This window comes from Pseudonaja textilis, chromosome 1 (genome assembly GCF_049901715.1).
Source record: "Pseudonaja textilis isolate UNSWEBS1 chromosome 1, rPseTex1.2, whole genome shotgun sequence".
Taxonomy (NCBI): Eukaryota; Metazoa; Chordata; class Lepidosauria; order Squamata; family Elapidae; genus Pseudonaja; species Pseudonaja textilis.
The window spans coordinates 299,355,307-299,373,619 of NC_141990.1; the positions used below are offsets into that span (position 1 = coordinate 299,355,307).

The window sequence follows — 18,313 nt, forward strand, 5'->3', positions numbered from 1 at the left end:
GCAAGATTGCATTTTTTCCACCTTTTTTATTCAACCTATATGCCAAAGTGATCATGATGAAGCTGGAACTTGAAGAATCAGAAATTGGAGTAAAGATTGGAGGAAGGAGCATAAACAATCTTTAATATGCTAAACATAATAATATCCTCAGAAACCAAAGAAGGGCTGGAATATTTGGCCAAAAAGATTAAAGAAGAAAGCAAGACATTTGCTGATGCTCTTATGCTCTTCCTGAACATAAAAAAGACTAAACTCACGACCACTATAAAAACTAGAAATGTGTAAATAACAACTGACAGTGAAGAGATTGAATGTATGCAAGAATTCACGTTCCTAGGATCACAGATTGATAAAAGTAGAGAATGAAGTCCAGAAATAAAGTATATAATTGCATTGTGTCACCCAACATTGATGAATATAAATTGAGTATGGAAAAGCAAGGACATCAGGCTGGCAAATAAATGCAGATTAATATGCACTATTGTGTGCTCCATAATTACTTATTGTTGCGAAAGTTGGACCATGAAAAATTAGACAGGAAATTCAACTCAGTCAAGCTATAATGTTGGAGATGTTCCTGTACATTCCTTGGACAGAAAGGTGACAAACAAGCAAGTACAGGGGCAGCAGGAGTATAAAATCAGACATCTCACTAGAAAGCAAAATCACAAAATCCCATCTTACTTATTGTTACACAATTCATTGGAAAATACAGTTATGCTCAGAATAGTCGGTGGTAAAAGAAAACAAGCTGCCAAAAGCATAGCTAGACACCATCAAAGCTAATACCAGAGCATAAAACAGTTGAAAGCAGCCATACAAGATTGGGAAATGTGGAGAGATTTGGTCCATAGATTTGCCAAAAATCAGAAAACAATTTAACAGAAAGCATATTTACAGCTGGTTTTACAGAACTGAGAATTGTTGTGTACATATTCGATGTAGCAAATATTGTATTGAATGTACTTATGGTTGTACTACAAAATAAGACATCTGACATGTCTGAAGAAAAGTTGTGGATACATTAGTTTCCCCTTTTGTTTTTACTAAGAGGACAGAAGGATTAAATACTACTGATGTTAACTCTGACTTTGTGGAACATGTGCTCATTGTCACTGCAACTTTATTCAAAATGTTGAAACTAGTTAGAAAGAGAGAGTAGATGAATCATTCTAAACTTGGTGGCAGAAATAATTCATGTGAATTTCAAGAAAGACAATAAAAATCAAGAAACTTGAAGTCATAAGGGATATATTTGTTGTGTCTATCCCCTCACCCTGAAATGTGATTTAAAGTACAGTTGGGAAAGATAACCTAATGCTGTTGAGAAGGATGAGATGACAGCAGATGTAATATATGTTCTTTAGCTGCCAGTTATAAGAAAATACCACTATGTTGCCTTTGAGGAGCTGGCTAGTTTGATCCAAGACTTAAGATATTTTGAGTTGATGAAGTGCAGAAATAGGACAAAAGGAAAGGATTAAACTTTTGCACAAATATAAACAAGAGGTAACCAGGTTACACATATAGTTAACTGAGAGCTAAAATGTTCCAGTTCCTTAATTTCATTGATTTATTCTTTGTGCAGATATACAAGATTAGTGAGAGCATTGCTCCTCTCTGTGACTATTAATGACCCTAATACTTAGGAGCTGTAAGGATGAAGAAGCTGAAAAAAATATTGGTATTCACTATGCCTACTAGAAATTATATTTCAACAGGTTGGTATGAATGAACTCAATTGAAAAATACTAAGTTTAAGGTGATAGGTGGTTACTTGAATCATTGAGGATTAAGCCTTATCCATGGATTGGTCCATGGGAGGGAGTAATATGATTTCAAGCAAATGCAAGCATGATCTGTGCATTCATTTTCATAAGAATTGTATGCATAAAAGATTATGCTTTATTTTACTCTTAATATGTTTAATTATTGAACATACATATGTTTTCTTTATAGTATTTATTAATTCCAACATGGATGCAAGCAAGAAAGCAGACCCACCAGTCTTAGTGGAAACAATACAGCAGAAGGGAAATCCTGATCGCCACCCTATCCCATCCATTTATGTACCAGAACAAGGTGGTTACAAGGAAAAATTTGTGAATGCAGTGGAAGACAAATACAAATGTGAAAAATGTCATCTCATTTTGTGTAATCCAAGACAGACAGAATGTGGGCATCGCTATTGTGAGACCTGCATGAGTTCTCTGTTGAGGTTAGTCATTCTTTATATATATGAACTGGACTAAAAAAAATGAAACTTAGGATTTTTAAACCTCCCCCCATTTCTGGAGTATATGTTAGTATTCAATGATGAAGCTGTGAAGCTTTAGTACTTCTTTGGGTCATTTGAGGATACAAATACAAGAACTACCGATGATTTTTCAGTGACGATTACTGCTCAGTAATCTCTACGACATAGCAGTTCAAGAGAACAAACAAGCTGCTCGAATAGATTCAGCACGGACTAGAAGACGATGAGACCTTTCTGCTATTTAGTCTGCTGCAGAATGTAGTTTGTAGCATTGTGCTTGTACCAGAGGAACAAACAAAGAAAAAAAATACATCCAGTGCAGAACAGTTGCTTTTAAAATACAAGGTTTCAAATTGACTAAAAATGGTAAAGAATTGTAAAATTGGTAGCTGTATTCAAATGCTGGACAAGCAATTCAGTGTAGCATTGTAACAGTTATTGCTCTATTTTAAACAAACACCATGGCAAAACCTTGGTTGTCCACACACTATGCAAGAATTTTAAAATGGACACGACAATCATAAAAAAATCTTTGTAGCGGAAGGCAAACTAGTAAAATTGTTTCCTTCTCACTTCTTCTAATCTCTTCTGTTGATAACTACCATCTCAGCTTAATTCTCTTTCTTTCTGGACCAATGGCATGTTTTTCAGCTAAAGCACTACTCTACTTTTTAATTTTCCAAGAATAAAATAGACCTCTTTGGGACTCAAACATATTGCTGCAAATACAGATTGCATTTGAGGTTGATGTTTTGCTTCCTATTTATTTACTTTTAAATAAAGAATGTAGAAATTGGTGGAAAGATACCCTGGCAGATGCCAAGAAAGATATACCTAGGCCTATGGGCTCCCATAACTTTCACAAACAGAACCTGTGATTTATGTATTGGCACACAAGAACAATGAAGCAGTTGTGTTTATAAAAATGTATCCTGAATTGCATAAATCAATTACATTAACAGTAATATTCCTCCAATCTAATCTCTTGCTTTGTGTCTGTCTCCTTGGTCTGTTTGTCAACATACATTTGAATGTCATTAATATTAATGCACTCATCTCTACATCCCATTTTCTGATTTCTCTCTCTCTTTATCGATAATTATATCTCTATAAAAATTTATAATCTAAAATCAAGGGGTTTTTTTCTCTTCTAGTTCCACAAGTCCAAAATGTACAGCATGTCAAGAAACAATAGTGAAGGATAAGGTATAGTTTACCCCCATAATTTTGCAATTTTTCATTGCTGCTGTTACCATTACTAGTGTAACAATACTTTGGTTTGGTTATATTGTGAAAATCCATTTAACTGTATAGATCAAATTAGAAAAGGGTTTTGTGCTATCTAAATGAATCTCTGCATTTCTTAATGGCAGAGTTTGTATGAATGCAGTTCTTGAATGAGCAACCTTCTTTGAAATTTTCTGGGTTTCCCCCCTATGGTTTTCCCTAAAGCTTCACCCATTCAGTGGGCTGGAAATAGTACTTGCCATTTTATTTCTATAATGGTTTACACAAATATATAACAACAAGGTTGGCTACAGACTTCTTTTTGAATAAATCCATAAGTCTTGATTTATTATCAAAATTGATCCCACAATTTTGGTTGTTAAGTCATGATGGACATAAAATGGGTCCCCTTGTGATCGCATCCAACCTTTTCTGTAGTAGGCATTAAGCAAACCTATTGTTCATTATGTGGCTTTTGGGGGGGGGCGGGCAGAAACTGGAAGTGCTGGTTTCCAGGAAAAAAAAACTTAGTAAATCATGGCCACGTGACAATAAAATGCAGCAAATAGCCATAAAGGCTGGCTCGTTGCTGGGTGCGAAAAATGCAGTCACATAACCGGGGGATTGGAACTTCAATTCCAGGTCATAAGTTCCTTTTTGAGATCTTTTATAACATTGAATGGTACTCAGTTGTCTACATCTACATATACAAACATTTCCTCTCACAATGCCCATTAAGAGAAGCTGTTCTTCATTAATACACAGGCATGCGGGTAGCGAAAGATAAATGTCCAATCCCCAGAGGTAGCAGGTGGAAAACATTTAACACTAAGGCCTCCAAAAATAAATATATGTTTGCTCTTCCACAAGGAAACTGCTTTTTATTATAAAATATATATATGGCATGTACACATGATTAGGAAAATATCGAAACATTAAAAATGAGGAAGCATACAGTCCAGTATCCTTGCCCATTTGGTACCTTATTTGTACTGTGTATATGCTCTACAGAAACTGAAGTCTTGGGAATCTTGGCATTTGCCTCTAACACATTTGGAGGAGAATAGATTGGGGTGGCTGCAGTTCAGTTTTCTCTTTGCAATATTGGCCAACCAAATACTATCAGAAAACTAACTGGCAGATACAAAGAAAGGTATTATGTATTTCCTGTGATATCCTCCAGCTGATATTCAGAAGGTGATTGGGAGTTCCATTGAGTAGATGTGACCAACTGCATTTTGCACTAGTAGAAAATGTGTACTCTTTTTCATTTTAAAGAAGAGTTAAAATTAGAGTCTGGCAATTGAAAGTTAATTACATTTAGCTCATGTTTCTTTGATGAAGAAACAAGTCCAAATGTTAATGTTCTACTACTGTATAACAAAATAATAGGGTGCTTTAGAGATTGTAGTATTACTTTAGTACCTGAACTGCTTTTCTATGATATTAATTCTGATTTTACCTGCTAGATCTCTTCCTTTATATACTTTTTTACTTGGACTTCAAATTGAGTTGGTTGTGTAGCATTTATCATATAGAACATTGCTTAGTGCGCAGTCTTGTTATCTTACTCTTTTCTCTGCTCCTTAGTCACTTGTGACAGATCCTTATTACTCTATAGATGTTTTTATTGCCTCATAAAATCTACTTTAAAACCAGTAAGCATTGACGTAAAGTCTGCTTTTGTATAGCTAGTCTAAACTTACCTTATAAATTTTGTGTCGATATGTGTTCCTATAAGAAGAGGCTAGACAGTCCTGGGAAATATACTTTACCTCAGCTGTATATATGGCAGCTATGAACCTAGAGAATTGTTTGAACAATTCAAAATCGGTCTACAACTATATAAATAATTTATGGCTGGGGTTCTCAATCTCCGGGACATGACCCACTATCAGGCAGTGGCCTGTTCAGAAATGAGCCACATGAATGGTTGGCCAGAACACATGCGTGTGTACACACAGTTCTACTTGCACAATCAGTGGACTGGCACGCATGCATATAGCTCAACTTGCAAAAGTGGCAGCTGGTTCCCTTGTCCCCCCCTGCCAGGCCACCCAGTCATAAAGGTTGGGGACCATTGGTGTATGATCTGGCAGTTAATCCTTGCATGAATACAAAAAGAATAGAGTTGAAAGATGTGTTAGTTTTGTCACCCAGTTCTTTGATAAGCATGTAGGAGAGAAGTAGTATTTCCAATTTCTATTGAATTATGGTTCTTAATTATAGTTGATATTAATAAAACTTGGAAGTATACAGATAGTCCAAAAGGTTACTGAATGTTTCTTTGGACCTGTAAATCTTTTTTTGTTCAAAGACAAATCTATACCAACCAATCTTAAATGTAATATGGAAAAAAATATTATTGCAATTTTCTATGGCTAAAATAAGATATTTGTTCATTTTCTCTCCTTTTGGAATGAAGTCAGAAATTATAGCTCAACATTTTTTGTTTAACTTATTTATTTATCATATTTAGGAACTGCCCATCTTCCTCCTTTTACTACAAAATGAAGTATTATACTTATGTATAATTTTCTAGATACTCCCAATAAAACAATGATCAGGTCAAATACTGTGTACTTTATAATGCAATGTGAACTATACGAGTCTTTTTCCAAACTAATTCAGACTTTATACAATACATCTTGCTGTGTAAAGAAAAGTGAAGAAGTTCTTGTATTGTCAGTTTGTAGCAGTATAGCAATTGCCTTAAAAATTTCTTACTCTTAAAAAATGTTCTAAAATACTTTCTCAGATTTCATGTGAATTTATGTTTATATATTTTAATTCTCTAAGAGAAATTTATTGAGCCATTTATCAGAATGTGGTTATTTGCATCAGGCAGGTTAGTGTCAAAGTAACGAACTTTTAGATCATCACTAAAATTATAACTATTAAATGTCTGTTAATTCTAGATATTTAAAGATAATTGCTGTCGAAGGGAGCTTCTTGCTCTTCAGATATTCTGCAGAAATGAAAATAAAGGTTGTCGAGATCAATTGACCTTGGGACAGTTGCTGGTAAGTAGCTGAAAACCTTCCAGTATGTTTTTGTCTCTCCCTCGCCTTTCACCACTGAATGATGGATTGTATGATTTGTGGTATTAATTGAACCGAAGTTACACATTGTTTTAACAAGAACCCCTCATCAAAGTTGTAATTTATGAAGTAAGTTAAGTCTCTAGACCAGGAGTGTCAAACTCATGTTGTCACAGCAGTGTCATGTGACGTTTCAATATTATTTTCCCCTTGACTAAACCAGGCATGGGCATCCAGCCCATGGGCCGGGAGTTTGACAGCCCTGCTCTAGACCAAGGTTACTAAATTTTGTATAGCTAGGGATTTGTTCAGTATTTGTTTAAAGGTTTATTGTTGTTGTTACATTATGCATGTGCAAAATGGTAGATCATTTATACATTAGATCAGGGGTGTCCAACTGGCAGTCCCTAGACTGGATGCATCACGCGCATGTCACAGCCACTCCAGTTCCACAAAGGGAAAAACGTCACAATGTATCACATGACAATGTGATGCTGTGAGTTTGACACCCGTTCATTAGATAAAGTTAGATTTAAAAAAAAAACTTTGGATTATTCAATAGTCGATACTCTGATTGAAATCTTCGGAAGAAAACTTTATTCTTCCCCTATGGCTAAAATGCTGGTGAGATTGCGACCAATGTGACTTGGATAGAAGGAAAAGAGAATGACTAGTATATTTCCTCAGGACCAATGCTACTTTTTTTAACAATGCTGGTAGCAAGCCTACTATTCCAAACTATAATGAATTCAAAGATGCAGTAATAAAGAATAGACACCATTCAAACATTCCAGATAAACTCTGAAAAAAATGCTCAAATATCATCCGTGTACAGGATATCTATTCATATAACAATACTAGAGAAAACCTTCTCATATACATGCATACAGTACACATTGTCTTCCAACTGAACACAGATACTTAATCTGCACTTGAAGTGTACTATGAACATGAGAAATACAGAGTCAGATTTTGCATTTCTCAATGTTGTTCCAATAAAAAAAAACATTTAGATATTCATGTTTTCAAATAAAGTGTATTTTGAAGTACATGAATATAATGCACAAGCTTTTGTTGAGAGTTTTTGTGTGCAGATAACAACAATAGATAGAGTAGACTTATGAGTATGCGCAAATTCTGAGATCCCTATTTAAATCCACCATTGTATCTGGAATACAGTGAGTAACAGATAGTATTTATAAAATGTTATCTGATTTAACTACATGATTACATATTAAAAATAATAGACTGGCAACTAAAAATATAAAAACACAGTGAAAATCACTGCTGTTGGATACTAAATTCTTAAGTACTCCACCCCCAATAAACTTTGGTAGTGTACTTCTGTCAGTGTTTTGAAGTGAGTACAGTGGTTCTCAACTTACGACCGCAACTGAGCCCAACATTTCTGTTGCTAAGTGAGACAGTTGTTGAGAGAATTTTACCCCATTTTTACAATCTTTTTTGCCACATCTAAGTGAGTCACTGCAGTTTTTAAGTTAGTAATATGGTTGTGAAGTGAATCTGGCTTCCCTGTTGACTTTACTTGTCAGAAGGTTGCAAAAGATGATCACATGACCATGGAACATTGCAACCATTATAAATATGAGTCAGTTGTCAAGCATCTGAATTCTTATTGTGGGGATGCTGCAGTGGTTGTAAGTGTGAAAAACGGTCATAGGTTACTTTTTTTAGTGCTGTTGTAATTTGGGTCATTAAATGAACTGTTGTTAAGTCAAGGACTACCTGTGTCATAATTTTGCACTGCTGCTGCAAGAAGATTCAGACGTTTCAAACTTCTGGGTGACAATCTCAAATTTATTGACAATCTCAAATTTATTGGCAACTGGCTTTTGTGTCTTTTTTCTCAGCTCTTAATACAATATTAACATATATTTTATACCCAAGAAAAAACAAGGGGGAAGAATATTTTGAATTTCTTGCAATCACTAAATAAAGTTTACAAGATTCTTTATCTTTACATTGATAAATAAACTAAATGTATTGCCTTTACATTGATAAATAAACTAAATGTATTGCCTTTCGTGTATTGATGACCTGGTGCTTGTTGGTTTCAGACACATCTAAGAAATGACTGTCTCTTTGAAGAACTTCCATGTCCTCGTACCGATTGTAAAGAAAAAATATTGAGAAAAGATTTACCAGATCATATAGAAAAAAACTGCAACTATCGGGAAACAACATGTAAATACTGTAAAAGCCAAGTGCCAATCATTATGATACAAGTAAGTATGTCTTCTTAGAAAGCAAAACAACTTTTCAGGAAACTATCTATGGTGAACAAGGTCTTTTGAAGAATCTGGGAGCCTTTAAGACAGACAGTTCATTCGATGCCATACGCACTCTCTTTAATATAATAACAATGTACTTTTTTCTCCCATTGTTTCTGATTCATTACAATTAGCAGCCTTGTAAATGGGATTGAATGGAGACAGTCCAAAAGGCTGAAGTCTCCTAAGGTCACTTTTATTGCCTTGATTGAAAAATGGAGGAATACTTTTGATATGATTATTTCAAATAGATAACCACGATTTGGATAGCAATCTCCCTAAGTCCAGAGTAATTGCCTCTCCAGAGGCTGTAATTTGAAAGTTTTCTAAACAGTTTACAAAATGGGAAGCATATACCCTAAAAAATGATGCTGCATCATATGAACTTCATTTAGAACATTTTGGGAATTTGGATTTCTTAGATCTTTCATTCTGTTGAATCTAATAAGTAGTGCTTAATGGCTATACTTGTAAGAGAAACTTATACCATTTTTTCCAAATCATTTTACATGGGTGAGTGAGTTCTCAAATAATAGAGGAAACCAATTGATTTTTTCCTTATGGTCATAAATTCCAGGGCTTCAAAATGAAGAGGCAGGAAAGAAGGATGCTGTACAGGACCGGGGGATGGAATGAAAATTATACAAATAAGCTTTTATATTTTTCTGCTTTTGATAATTCAGACTTTTTTTTTTTAATAAAGTTTTATTTGGGTTTTCACACACAAAATACAAGTAAAACATCTTTTTTGAAAATAGCATGGTCCTGGGTTGAACTTCTTTATGCAGACACAAAACTCAATTTCATGCTTCTTTTTGTATTCTATTACATATCTTATACTATTTTACATTTTCTATATAGTTTTTCGCCTCTTTTAATTTTCTCAATTTTATTTTGATTATCTCATCTCAATTCAAATCGTTATATTTATACTTTTGACTGTTCTGTTTCAATTTCATATTATCTTTTCTCATTAAACAAATTTTCTCCTGTAGTTACTAATTGGAGTATGACACCTTTATATCTTTTAATTACATCCATTCAACTCTTATTTAAACTTCAATATATACCTTAAGTTTATCACCTTCAATATAATACATAATACATAACTTCCAATCGAATTCTGCTTGGTACATTCTTATAATACACACTATATTCTTTATATTCTTTAAAAAAAGAAAGAAAGATTGTAAATATATGTAATTATAAACCCTTATTCCATTTCAGTTCAGTTCTATCATTAATAATCATTAAAACCATAACATCTTTAATACTTCTTTTCAATTAAATATCATACTTCCTTAAAAACACATATAATCTCCATAATTAATTTTTCCCTTATGTCTCTTCACATATGTTTTATAAATCATTAAATATACCTTTTGTTACATTTACTTATTGACAAGCAGTCCACTGCATTACGATAACTATTTTATCAGGCATTTTAATTATACATTGTTTCATATTTTCTAAAATTATTTCTGCTTCTAATATAACCATACTATCTTATGTACCTTTGCAGAATCCCTTTTTCCGTTAAGTTTTCACCCATTATCTCTAAATAGACCCTGTTTCTCTATATTTTGCTTCTGTCCTTTATAACTTCTTTTCCTTTCTTTGTTCCCTCTCATCTTCTCCCTCCCCTTTTTACCCCTTGTCTCTCTAGTTCTAATTCTCTCTTCTGCATTTCCCTCTTCTGTTGCTTTTCACTCTATTTTGGGGGGGGGGAGTTGTTTTTCCCAATCTTAAACTTTCCATTCTCTTTCTCCCCTTTCCTTTCTTTCCCCCATCTAAGATTCCTTGTTCATTAAAGATGGCTTCTTCTTTGTCACAATCTTCTTGTTCTGCAGGCATTTCTTGTTGTTTCTCATAATTCCAAATCTCCATTTCTAAAAACTGAAATACGAAGCCAAAAGAACCTCTCCCTTCTTGTGCATCTTCTTCGTACTTTTTAAGTTCCATTTTCAATTCTTCTAAAAGTGGAGCCATTTTAAAAAGTTTTAAACAACCACCCGATTGATTTTAGTCATTCAAAACAATAACCAAGAATCCAGAAATCATCAAGTAATCCAGATAGTCCCGAGATATATCTTCTTATTTCTTTTTTGACTTTCTCTTCCTGAGTTTTTGTTGTGATATTTCAATTAGAATGTATCTTTTGGAAGTCTTGTTGAGATTTTGCTGTAAGTTCTTTTTTAATTCCAGGCAGTCTCCTCCCTTCCAGATCCTGTCCTTTTATTCTTCCTCTCTCCTTTCCTGTTTTCAAAAGCTTTTAATTATCCAGAAATCTTTATTATCCCTTTGACTTTTTATTTTCAGCATTAAATGCCTATTGCTGTCAAAGTGGATTTTTTCCAAATTTCTTGCTTAAGTCTCTTGCTGTCAGTATAGGAAAAGGAGAAAACCAAATCTTTTCCCTTTTCTCTCTCCTTCGCAGCTTAAAAATCTTCTTAGGGAACAATGTTATTGTTTTTTAACAGTTTAAATTCCAGGGTACCTTATTTGTTGCTTTTGCTGTTTGACCTGGTCAACCAAAACTTTCTCTTCTTATCTTCCTCCTGCACATTCTTTTCCGGTCGAGTTCTTCTTTGTGGTGGCCATTTCTGACCACCGCTGCAACCGCCTTCAGGAAAGGGAGTAATGGCCAGTTGGGGAGGAGAGATGCAGCTCTCCTCAACCTTGCTGGCAGTCTCCCTCCTCTTCACCACCTCTACAGGGTGGCTTAGCCCCGAAACCAGCCGGCTCGGGGCGCTCCAGCCGCGAGCACGGATCGAAGCCTCACAGAGACAAGTCTGTCGGTCTGTCGCTGAAGAAGCTCAAACCGAAAGTCCGATGATTCAGACTTTTGTAACCTCTACAAGTTCTGCAAAGTAAGAAATCCCAGTTACATTGAGGATTTTCAATTCAATGAATAATAACTTTTCTAGAGACTAGTATCTTCAGCACGGATTACTGATGGTTTTTTAAAAATTAATTTAAAAACAATATCACATAATTTTATGTTGGGAAGGGCAACTTTTATCAATCTGATGCCTGATTGTATCTGCTAGTTGTGACCTTGATTACCATAGTAGCAGTATTAAAACCTCGTTTCTTAGAGATTTCTTTGCAGATTTTGGAGTTTAGTGGAAGAAAATGTGTGTCTGTAGCCTTCTAAAGTCTATATTTTGTACTTAAACTCTGAGATATGAAAAATAAGCTCAGTTGTGTTTTGCTTCAACTTTGAAACAAAACCTTGTTTGAAACATTTTGTGCTGTCTACATCTTATTGAAAAAGAACTTGAAACAGCTGAAACAGCTGGTCCATGTATTTGTTGGAGCCAAATATGGAATATTGCAAGCTCTGAATGAAGTAGTAGGAAATGGTTGTGACTGCCTTGCTATCTTCTTTTTAATCACATTGCTGCAGAAATAGGTAGGATAGCAAAATGGCAGAAAAATCAGCCAATGTTTTAAAACTATCTGCTGTAGGATGAATCGAAACATTTCTAGGGAGAGAGAGAGAAAAAAAAACCAAAATTTTCAGTGATCCATCATCAGCATAAAGAGATCAATCTTCTGCATTCATTTCATTATGCAGTTAATGGGCATATAAACAGTAGCAGTGACCAAGACCCTGTAAAACCTAGCTGGTCAGATAGTTTTTAGTAGAGTAATTTAATGAATTATTATTGAGTATTCACTTTATTTTTCTTCTATAAAAATTAAACATTACTGTGTTGCAGTCAAGTGTTGTGCTTACAACATACATACATGCATACGCATATGCATTAACAAGTGATATGTATATATATCATACATTATCACATGTGCATACACGCACACACCTTGCTGCACAACTAACAAGCAAATGCACCCTTAAAAAAGTATGTCAGCATAAGATCATTTGTGCACATTTACTTCCAGATAATAGAACTCAAGATAACGTACATTTTGTTCAAACTTGGAACACTTGAAATGGGGGGTTGGAGGAAGAAACATTTTGTGCATCTCTAAAAGGCAGAAATTTCAGTCCTAAAAATAAATTATATTGACAGGTCATGTTATTTGTCTAAAGAAATAGCTTCTTCACCATTTTATTTTTTGTTCAGTACAAGTGATTATGAATCTACACGTACGTGGCATGACTTCTATTGTTTTCTTAGAAACATGAAGATGCAGACTGTCCTTGTGTTATGGTTACGTGTCCTCATCAGTGCAGTGTTTCAGCACTCCTCAGAAAAGAGGTAAAAATCATATTGCAGAGCTGTTTATAAAATCAGATAACATGCTGTATTATATTAGTTGCTGCAGAATGTTTTGTTGTTGTTGAAGCTCCAATACATTTGAAGAACAAGGGAATCTTTCTGTTGCTGAAGTTAACTTTAAAAGTATTTCTAAGCTCCCAGAATACAATGCTGCAATTTTCTTAAATAAATAAGTAAACAAACATCTGCAGTGATTGCAACATATTTCCCCCTTTACCCTTATTATATGTTGCATTAAAACTACATTAACTTATCGCAGGTATCAGAAAAACGTGTATGTTCTTCATAATGAATAGGTAGTATTGGAGATTTTAAGAATTGTGTAATTGCTTGGTAAGTTTAGAGTCATTAGACTGTTAGGCTGCCATAAAAAACTGAGTTCATCATCTGTAGTCTTTGCCTTATAACTTACATTAATCAATCATGAGGGCACAATATTTCTAAGAAAGCAACATACAAACTTTATTTATTTCCTCCAATGTTCTCTTTGATTTGAGAATGTACTGGGAGCTAAAGTAACACACATATAATGTAATATCTAGTCCAAATACCTACATGGTGCATTAAAGATGACTCAGTCATAAAGGATGAAAATTCTACCTGAAATGAATTTTAAAAATTACCTTTACAGATAGAGGAGTTTCTTGTTTTGTTTGTTTGTTTTGGTCTGTCTGAGCAAAAATCAGTGCAGGAGATAAATTAATCATTCTTTGGCAGTACTTCCCCAGTCCTTTTTAGTCATTTTATTCCCAAATTTCTTTCCCAAATGAACTTGTCCTGGGTTTCCCAAAATTGTCCTGGGTTTTAAAAAAGCCTTGACGGAAATTTGGGAATTTTGAGAAATTTGGGTAGATGATTTAGCATTCCATATCTTGCCAAGCAATTTTTTTTGCAAGTTCAAATGAATAATAATGTCTTACATTACTATGCAACTGATTGAAGTAATGTGATGCTTCACCTTCAGTGTGTATAACTATAATCATATTAATTAATTGACCTTAATTAGGAAAAAAATGGTATGATGAGTGTATTTATTGGTCTGAGATTAATATGGATGTCTTCTTTTGATAGAACATTTATTAGAGGTCTTAGTATTTACATTGAAGTTAATAAGGTTTGGTGGTTTCAGTACTGACTGGGAAATAGATTTGGGTAAGAAATAGACTTGTGGGCTTGTGAAATAGACTTATGGACTTCAACTCCCAAAATTCCTCAGCCAGACCCCTATAAATGATTGATCAGGTTTTGTAATGAGCAGGTAATGTTTAGATTATTTAATAAATTCACAAAAATCGTTGCAGTTGAATAAAGCTTATAAACCAATAACATAGTTGGGGTTTTATGGGAAAATTTTATTGAGTTTAAATTATAAAGGAAGTTTATCAAAAATTTTCTGAAATAGCAGAAATAGCTAATTTATATGGTACTATCTTATTGTTCAATTCATCTGATTTGCCAGCAGTGAAATAATAATCTCTTCCACTGCCTTGAAAATCTCCCACTAATATGAAAACTCTAACCAAAAAATAAGTGTAGTACAGGGGGCATGAGTGAATAATAAATGGAGGGAGCTTTCTTTTTATGAAGCTGACCAAGTATAATTGTGAGGTCTGGAAGGAAAAATAATTCCTAGATATTTGTTCAGGAAAATGAAATTGTGCCATTCTCTTTACACTTAACAGATTTTTCTCTAGGATGATATTATTCAATTTTAAAGAATTACTTCTTGAGAAGCATGGATTGGCTGTTCTTCATTTAAAAATTACTGTAGGAAGTTGCATTTCTTAGATTTTTTTCTCCCTCGAATTCTATAGCATCTTTAAAAAAAAATCTTAATCTTTACCAAAATGGAAGCATATCCTATGTTACCTGCAGTTACTTTTACTCTGTTGTAAAGTGAAGCTAAAACTGTTTTTTCTCATGCATCTATCATATGCCATAAACAAGAAGTTGAGCTGTGGAGATTTTACAAACTCCATGATCCTGAGGCAGATCTCCATTAGTTGCAAGCACAGGGCTGAAGAACAAGGCATGTTAGAGACCACTGACATTGTGTCAGGTAGCCAAGATTTCACTGTAGTCATATTCAGTGATGCTTTAGAGCAGGGGTGTCAAACACGCAACATCACATAGTTGTCCTGTGACATATCACAACTTTCCCCCCTTCACTAAAATAAGAGTGGGTGTGGCCAGCGCATGAGTTTGAGAGAATCCAAAAGATTTTTGTGGAATAATAAAGACCGTTCCTTTATTTACTATTTGACTCTTTCATGCCTTATATCTATTTTATTCTCCATTGCTCTTAGGATAGTTTTATTTCTATGTGCTGTTTTAGTAAAAATAAAATTTAATTTACAAATGTACATGTTTGTTTCATGCAATATTTGTCTCTGTCAAAATGTTCTATTTTCTTATCACTGGAATTTTGCATGAAAATCTGTTTTGAATTAAAAATTTGGGAAGCGGCCTGATGCGGGCATGAAGGATGTGCATTAATACAGTGAAACCTCTATCCAGAATGATTGGTCCACAAGGTTACTTAATGTCCCTTTTGAAAAATTGGCTTTTTGATAAAAACATACTGAAATCCTTTTGAAATTAACTGAAATGATTATTTGATTAGGTTTCACTGTAAATGTGTCAATTTGTATATTCTACTGGAATGTTCCTGTGATTACATGTGTATGTGTATACTCTCAAGTACAACTGGAGGTAATAAGAAAACATGGTTTTAAAATAAACTAAAACCAACCAACCACAATACAAACTTGTATTGCATCCCCTATATATTTTTAATCTTATTATGCATACATTTTCCATCCCCCCAAAAAACTCACACATTTTTTTCCTATTACAGTTGAATGCACATTTGTCAGAATGTATTAATGCCCCAAGTACCTGTAGTTTTAAGCGTTATGGCTGCACTTTTCAGGTCAGTATATAATAATTTATATACTTGATGAAAGTCTGCAATAAGAAAATATTATTAATAACTCTCTGGACTGGACTTGATGTCTCTTGTTATTCATGAAAAGAGAATGCATCCAGTTGCTTGAGTGATTAAAAGCTTCATATTGGATTTACAGTAATGTCCTTTTTCTTTTCTTTTTTTCATACTTTAGAAATTTAAATGGTTTCAAGAGTTTTGAATATCAAATTTAGAATATGCAAGACACATTTTTGAATTCAAGAAAGCAGACTAATTATTTCAGCTGTTTCAGCGATACATTTTTTACTTTTAGAAAAGAAACATTTCAATTCTTCCTGTTTGAAAATCCATAGCAGTCTAAAAACTTGTATAAATTCCGCTGTTACGGATTTCACTTGGATATGTATTCCACATAGATTCAAAATTTAGTGGATTGTGTTCAAGAAAACTAAACATAATAGCCCAGTACAAATCTGTTAGAAATATTATTGTAAGTGCGAACAGACTTGTCTAACTCTTTTGACAATAAGAATTAAATATGCAAAAGCAAATTAGTGTAAGTAGATATGGGCTCTTCTTTTTTTAGCAAGGCTATGTTATTTATATATTTTAAGTTGTGCAGTACATGTTTTTCTGTAAATTGCTTATTTGACATCAGTGTTAAATTCCAGCAAGAGAGTTACATTAAAAAGGATAAGAGTAAAGAGTAGCTCACTGAAATAAAATCCCTGCATATCTTTTTTTCTCTCTAATCTATCTTGTGTGTGACATGTGGCTTAATTTTATTTATTTGAATGTTAACTGCCCCTTTTAAAATCTAATGTTAAATCCACAAAATCCTTTGTCCCCCATAGTTTAACATTTTTCAATATTTGGAAAGGAAGGGTAGTGTAATCCAAGTTCCATATAGAGCTATCCTTCTCACTGTTTAACCTGAGGCTGTATTTCCATGTAGCGATGCTATAAGATCAGTAAGTAGTAACAAGACAAATAAACTATTTTCTTCTAAAAGGCTCTAGACACCAAATGGCACTGAGTGATAAAATCAAAACATTAAGTGATTTGCATATAACACAATTGCTCTAAGAAGAAATAGCTCTATTCCTTCTTTATTTTTATGTTGTGTGTTTGAATATATATGTGTTTACATATAGTTTGAATATATTAAACACAATGTACATATTGACTTTTAAAAGGATACTACATTTGCAACTTATTCTATATAATAATACTTTAACAAAATGGCATGTGTACTAAAAGTATGACAGAAAGGAATGGCAAATACACTCTTTTCCTTAAGTACTCTATATTCCAATTTCTTCTTTAATTATATAAGATGCAAAACTATTGGTGTCTTACAGCACTGAAGTGTTCTGTATGTTCTTTAGAGTAGGGAATTTTATTTTGTTAAAGCAGGAGTTGCTGTTATTTCTGGGGGGGTAGGCGAATTGGGTCTGACTGTTTTCATTTCAGTCTATTCAGCTGAAACTGCATGTCTCTCTACAAAAGCATTTTGATAACCTAGAAATTTTGATCCAGTCCACCAAGTTTTGTTCCTGTGGAATTTTAATATCACTAAGAAAATGATTGCTACAACTTGTTGCCCTTAAAACCACACTGTTAATAATGTCCAATTACCTGTCCTTCCTTTATTCTATCATGGATAGAAAGTAATTGAGTTGAAACTCAATTTTTATAATTTCATGGGCATATCCATGTAGTATTTTTTTAACAACAGTAGTGATATAATTTGCCATTGCCTTCTCCCTCCAAGCTTATAGGTATCAGATCTACTGGTGCTCTGTGGCAGCACAGCTGACCTTCACCAATCTCAACTGATTAATATTTAGTTTTTGAGATTGGTGAAAGTCAGAAGTTTAAAATCATACAAACATCCCAGAGCCAATAATCTTGTCATCTCATCACTACATAACCAACTAGATACATATTTCCCTTTTCTTCCCCAGAAGGTGGTATATAATTATCATTGATGACTTTATAAACTGTGAATTTGTCTAGACTCCCTTTATGTTGATGTCTGTCATACCCTATAACATTGGCTCTGTGAAACATTTTTGGTTTGTCTGACTGAAGCTCTTGTAAATTATCTTAATTGGATAACTCCAGTTTTACTAGGATGAAAAAGAGAAAAATGAAATTCCCCTACTCATTTCTATATAACTATGTACAAAGATGGCAGCACCAGCACCCCTTATTTGGCTTTAATATAGAATAGCTTCCCCAGGGAATTTGCTATAAGGATAAGGGAACTTAACAGTTGCATGGTAAAACAGTGAAAGGAAGAGGTTTTTTAATTGAGA

General features: G+C 33.8%; 1 protein-coding gene across 2 annotated transcripts in view; it reads left to right on the forward strand.

Annotated features, from left to right (window-relative positions):
• The window catches only part of TRAF3 (TNF receptor associated factor 3), a 95,369-nt gene that overhangs the window by 63,000 nt on the left and 14,056 nt on the right, over window positions 1–18,313 (forward strand). Inside the window, exons 4-9 of one of the 2 annotated variants that reach the window (XM_026698543.2) lie at window positions 1,960–2,218; window positions 3,412–3,463; window positions 6,403–6,507; window positions 8,604–8,771; window positions 12,962–13,042; window positions 15,921–15,995. In XM_026698543.2, the coding sequence (XP_026554328.1) occupies window positions 1,977–2,218; window positions 3,412–3,463; window positions 6,403–6,507; window positions 8,604–8,771; window positions 12,962–13,042; window positions 15,921–15,995 (723 nt within the window). In that variant the 5' untranslated portion in view covers window positions 1,960–1,976. The remainder of the gene's footprint in view (window positions 1–1,959; window positions 2,219–3,411; window positions 3,464–6,402; window positions 6,508–8,603; window positions 8,772–12,961; window positions 13,043–15,920; window positions 15,996–18,313) is intronic. The other variant, XM_087922219.1, reaches the window with a different exon arrangement.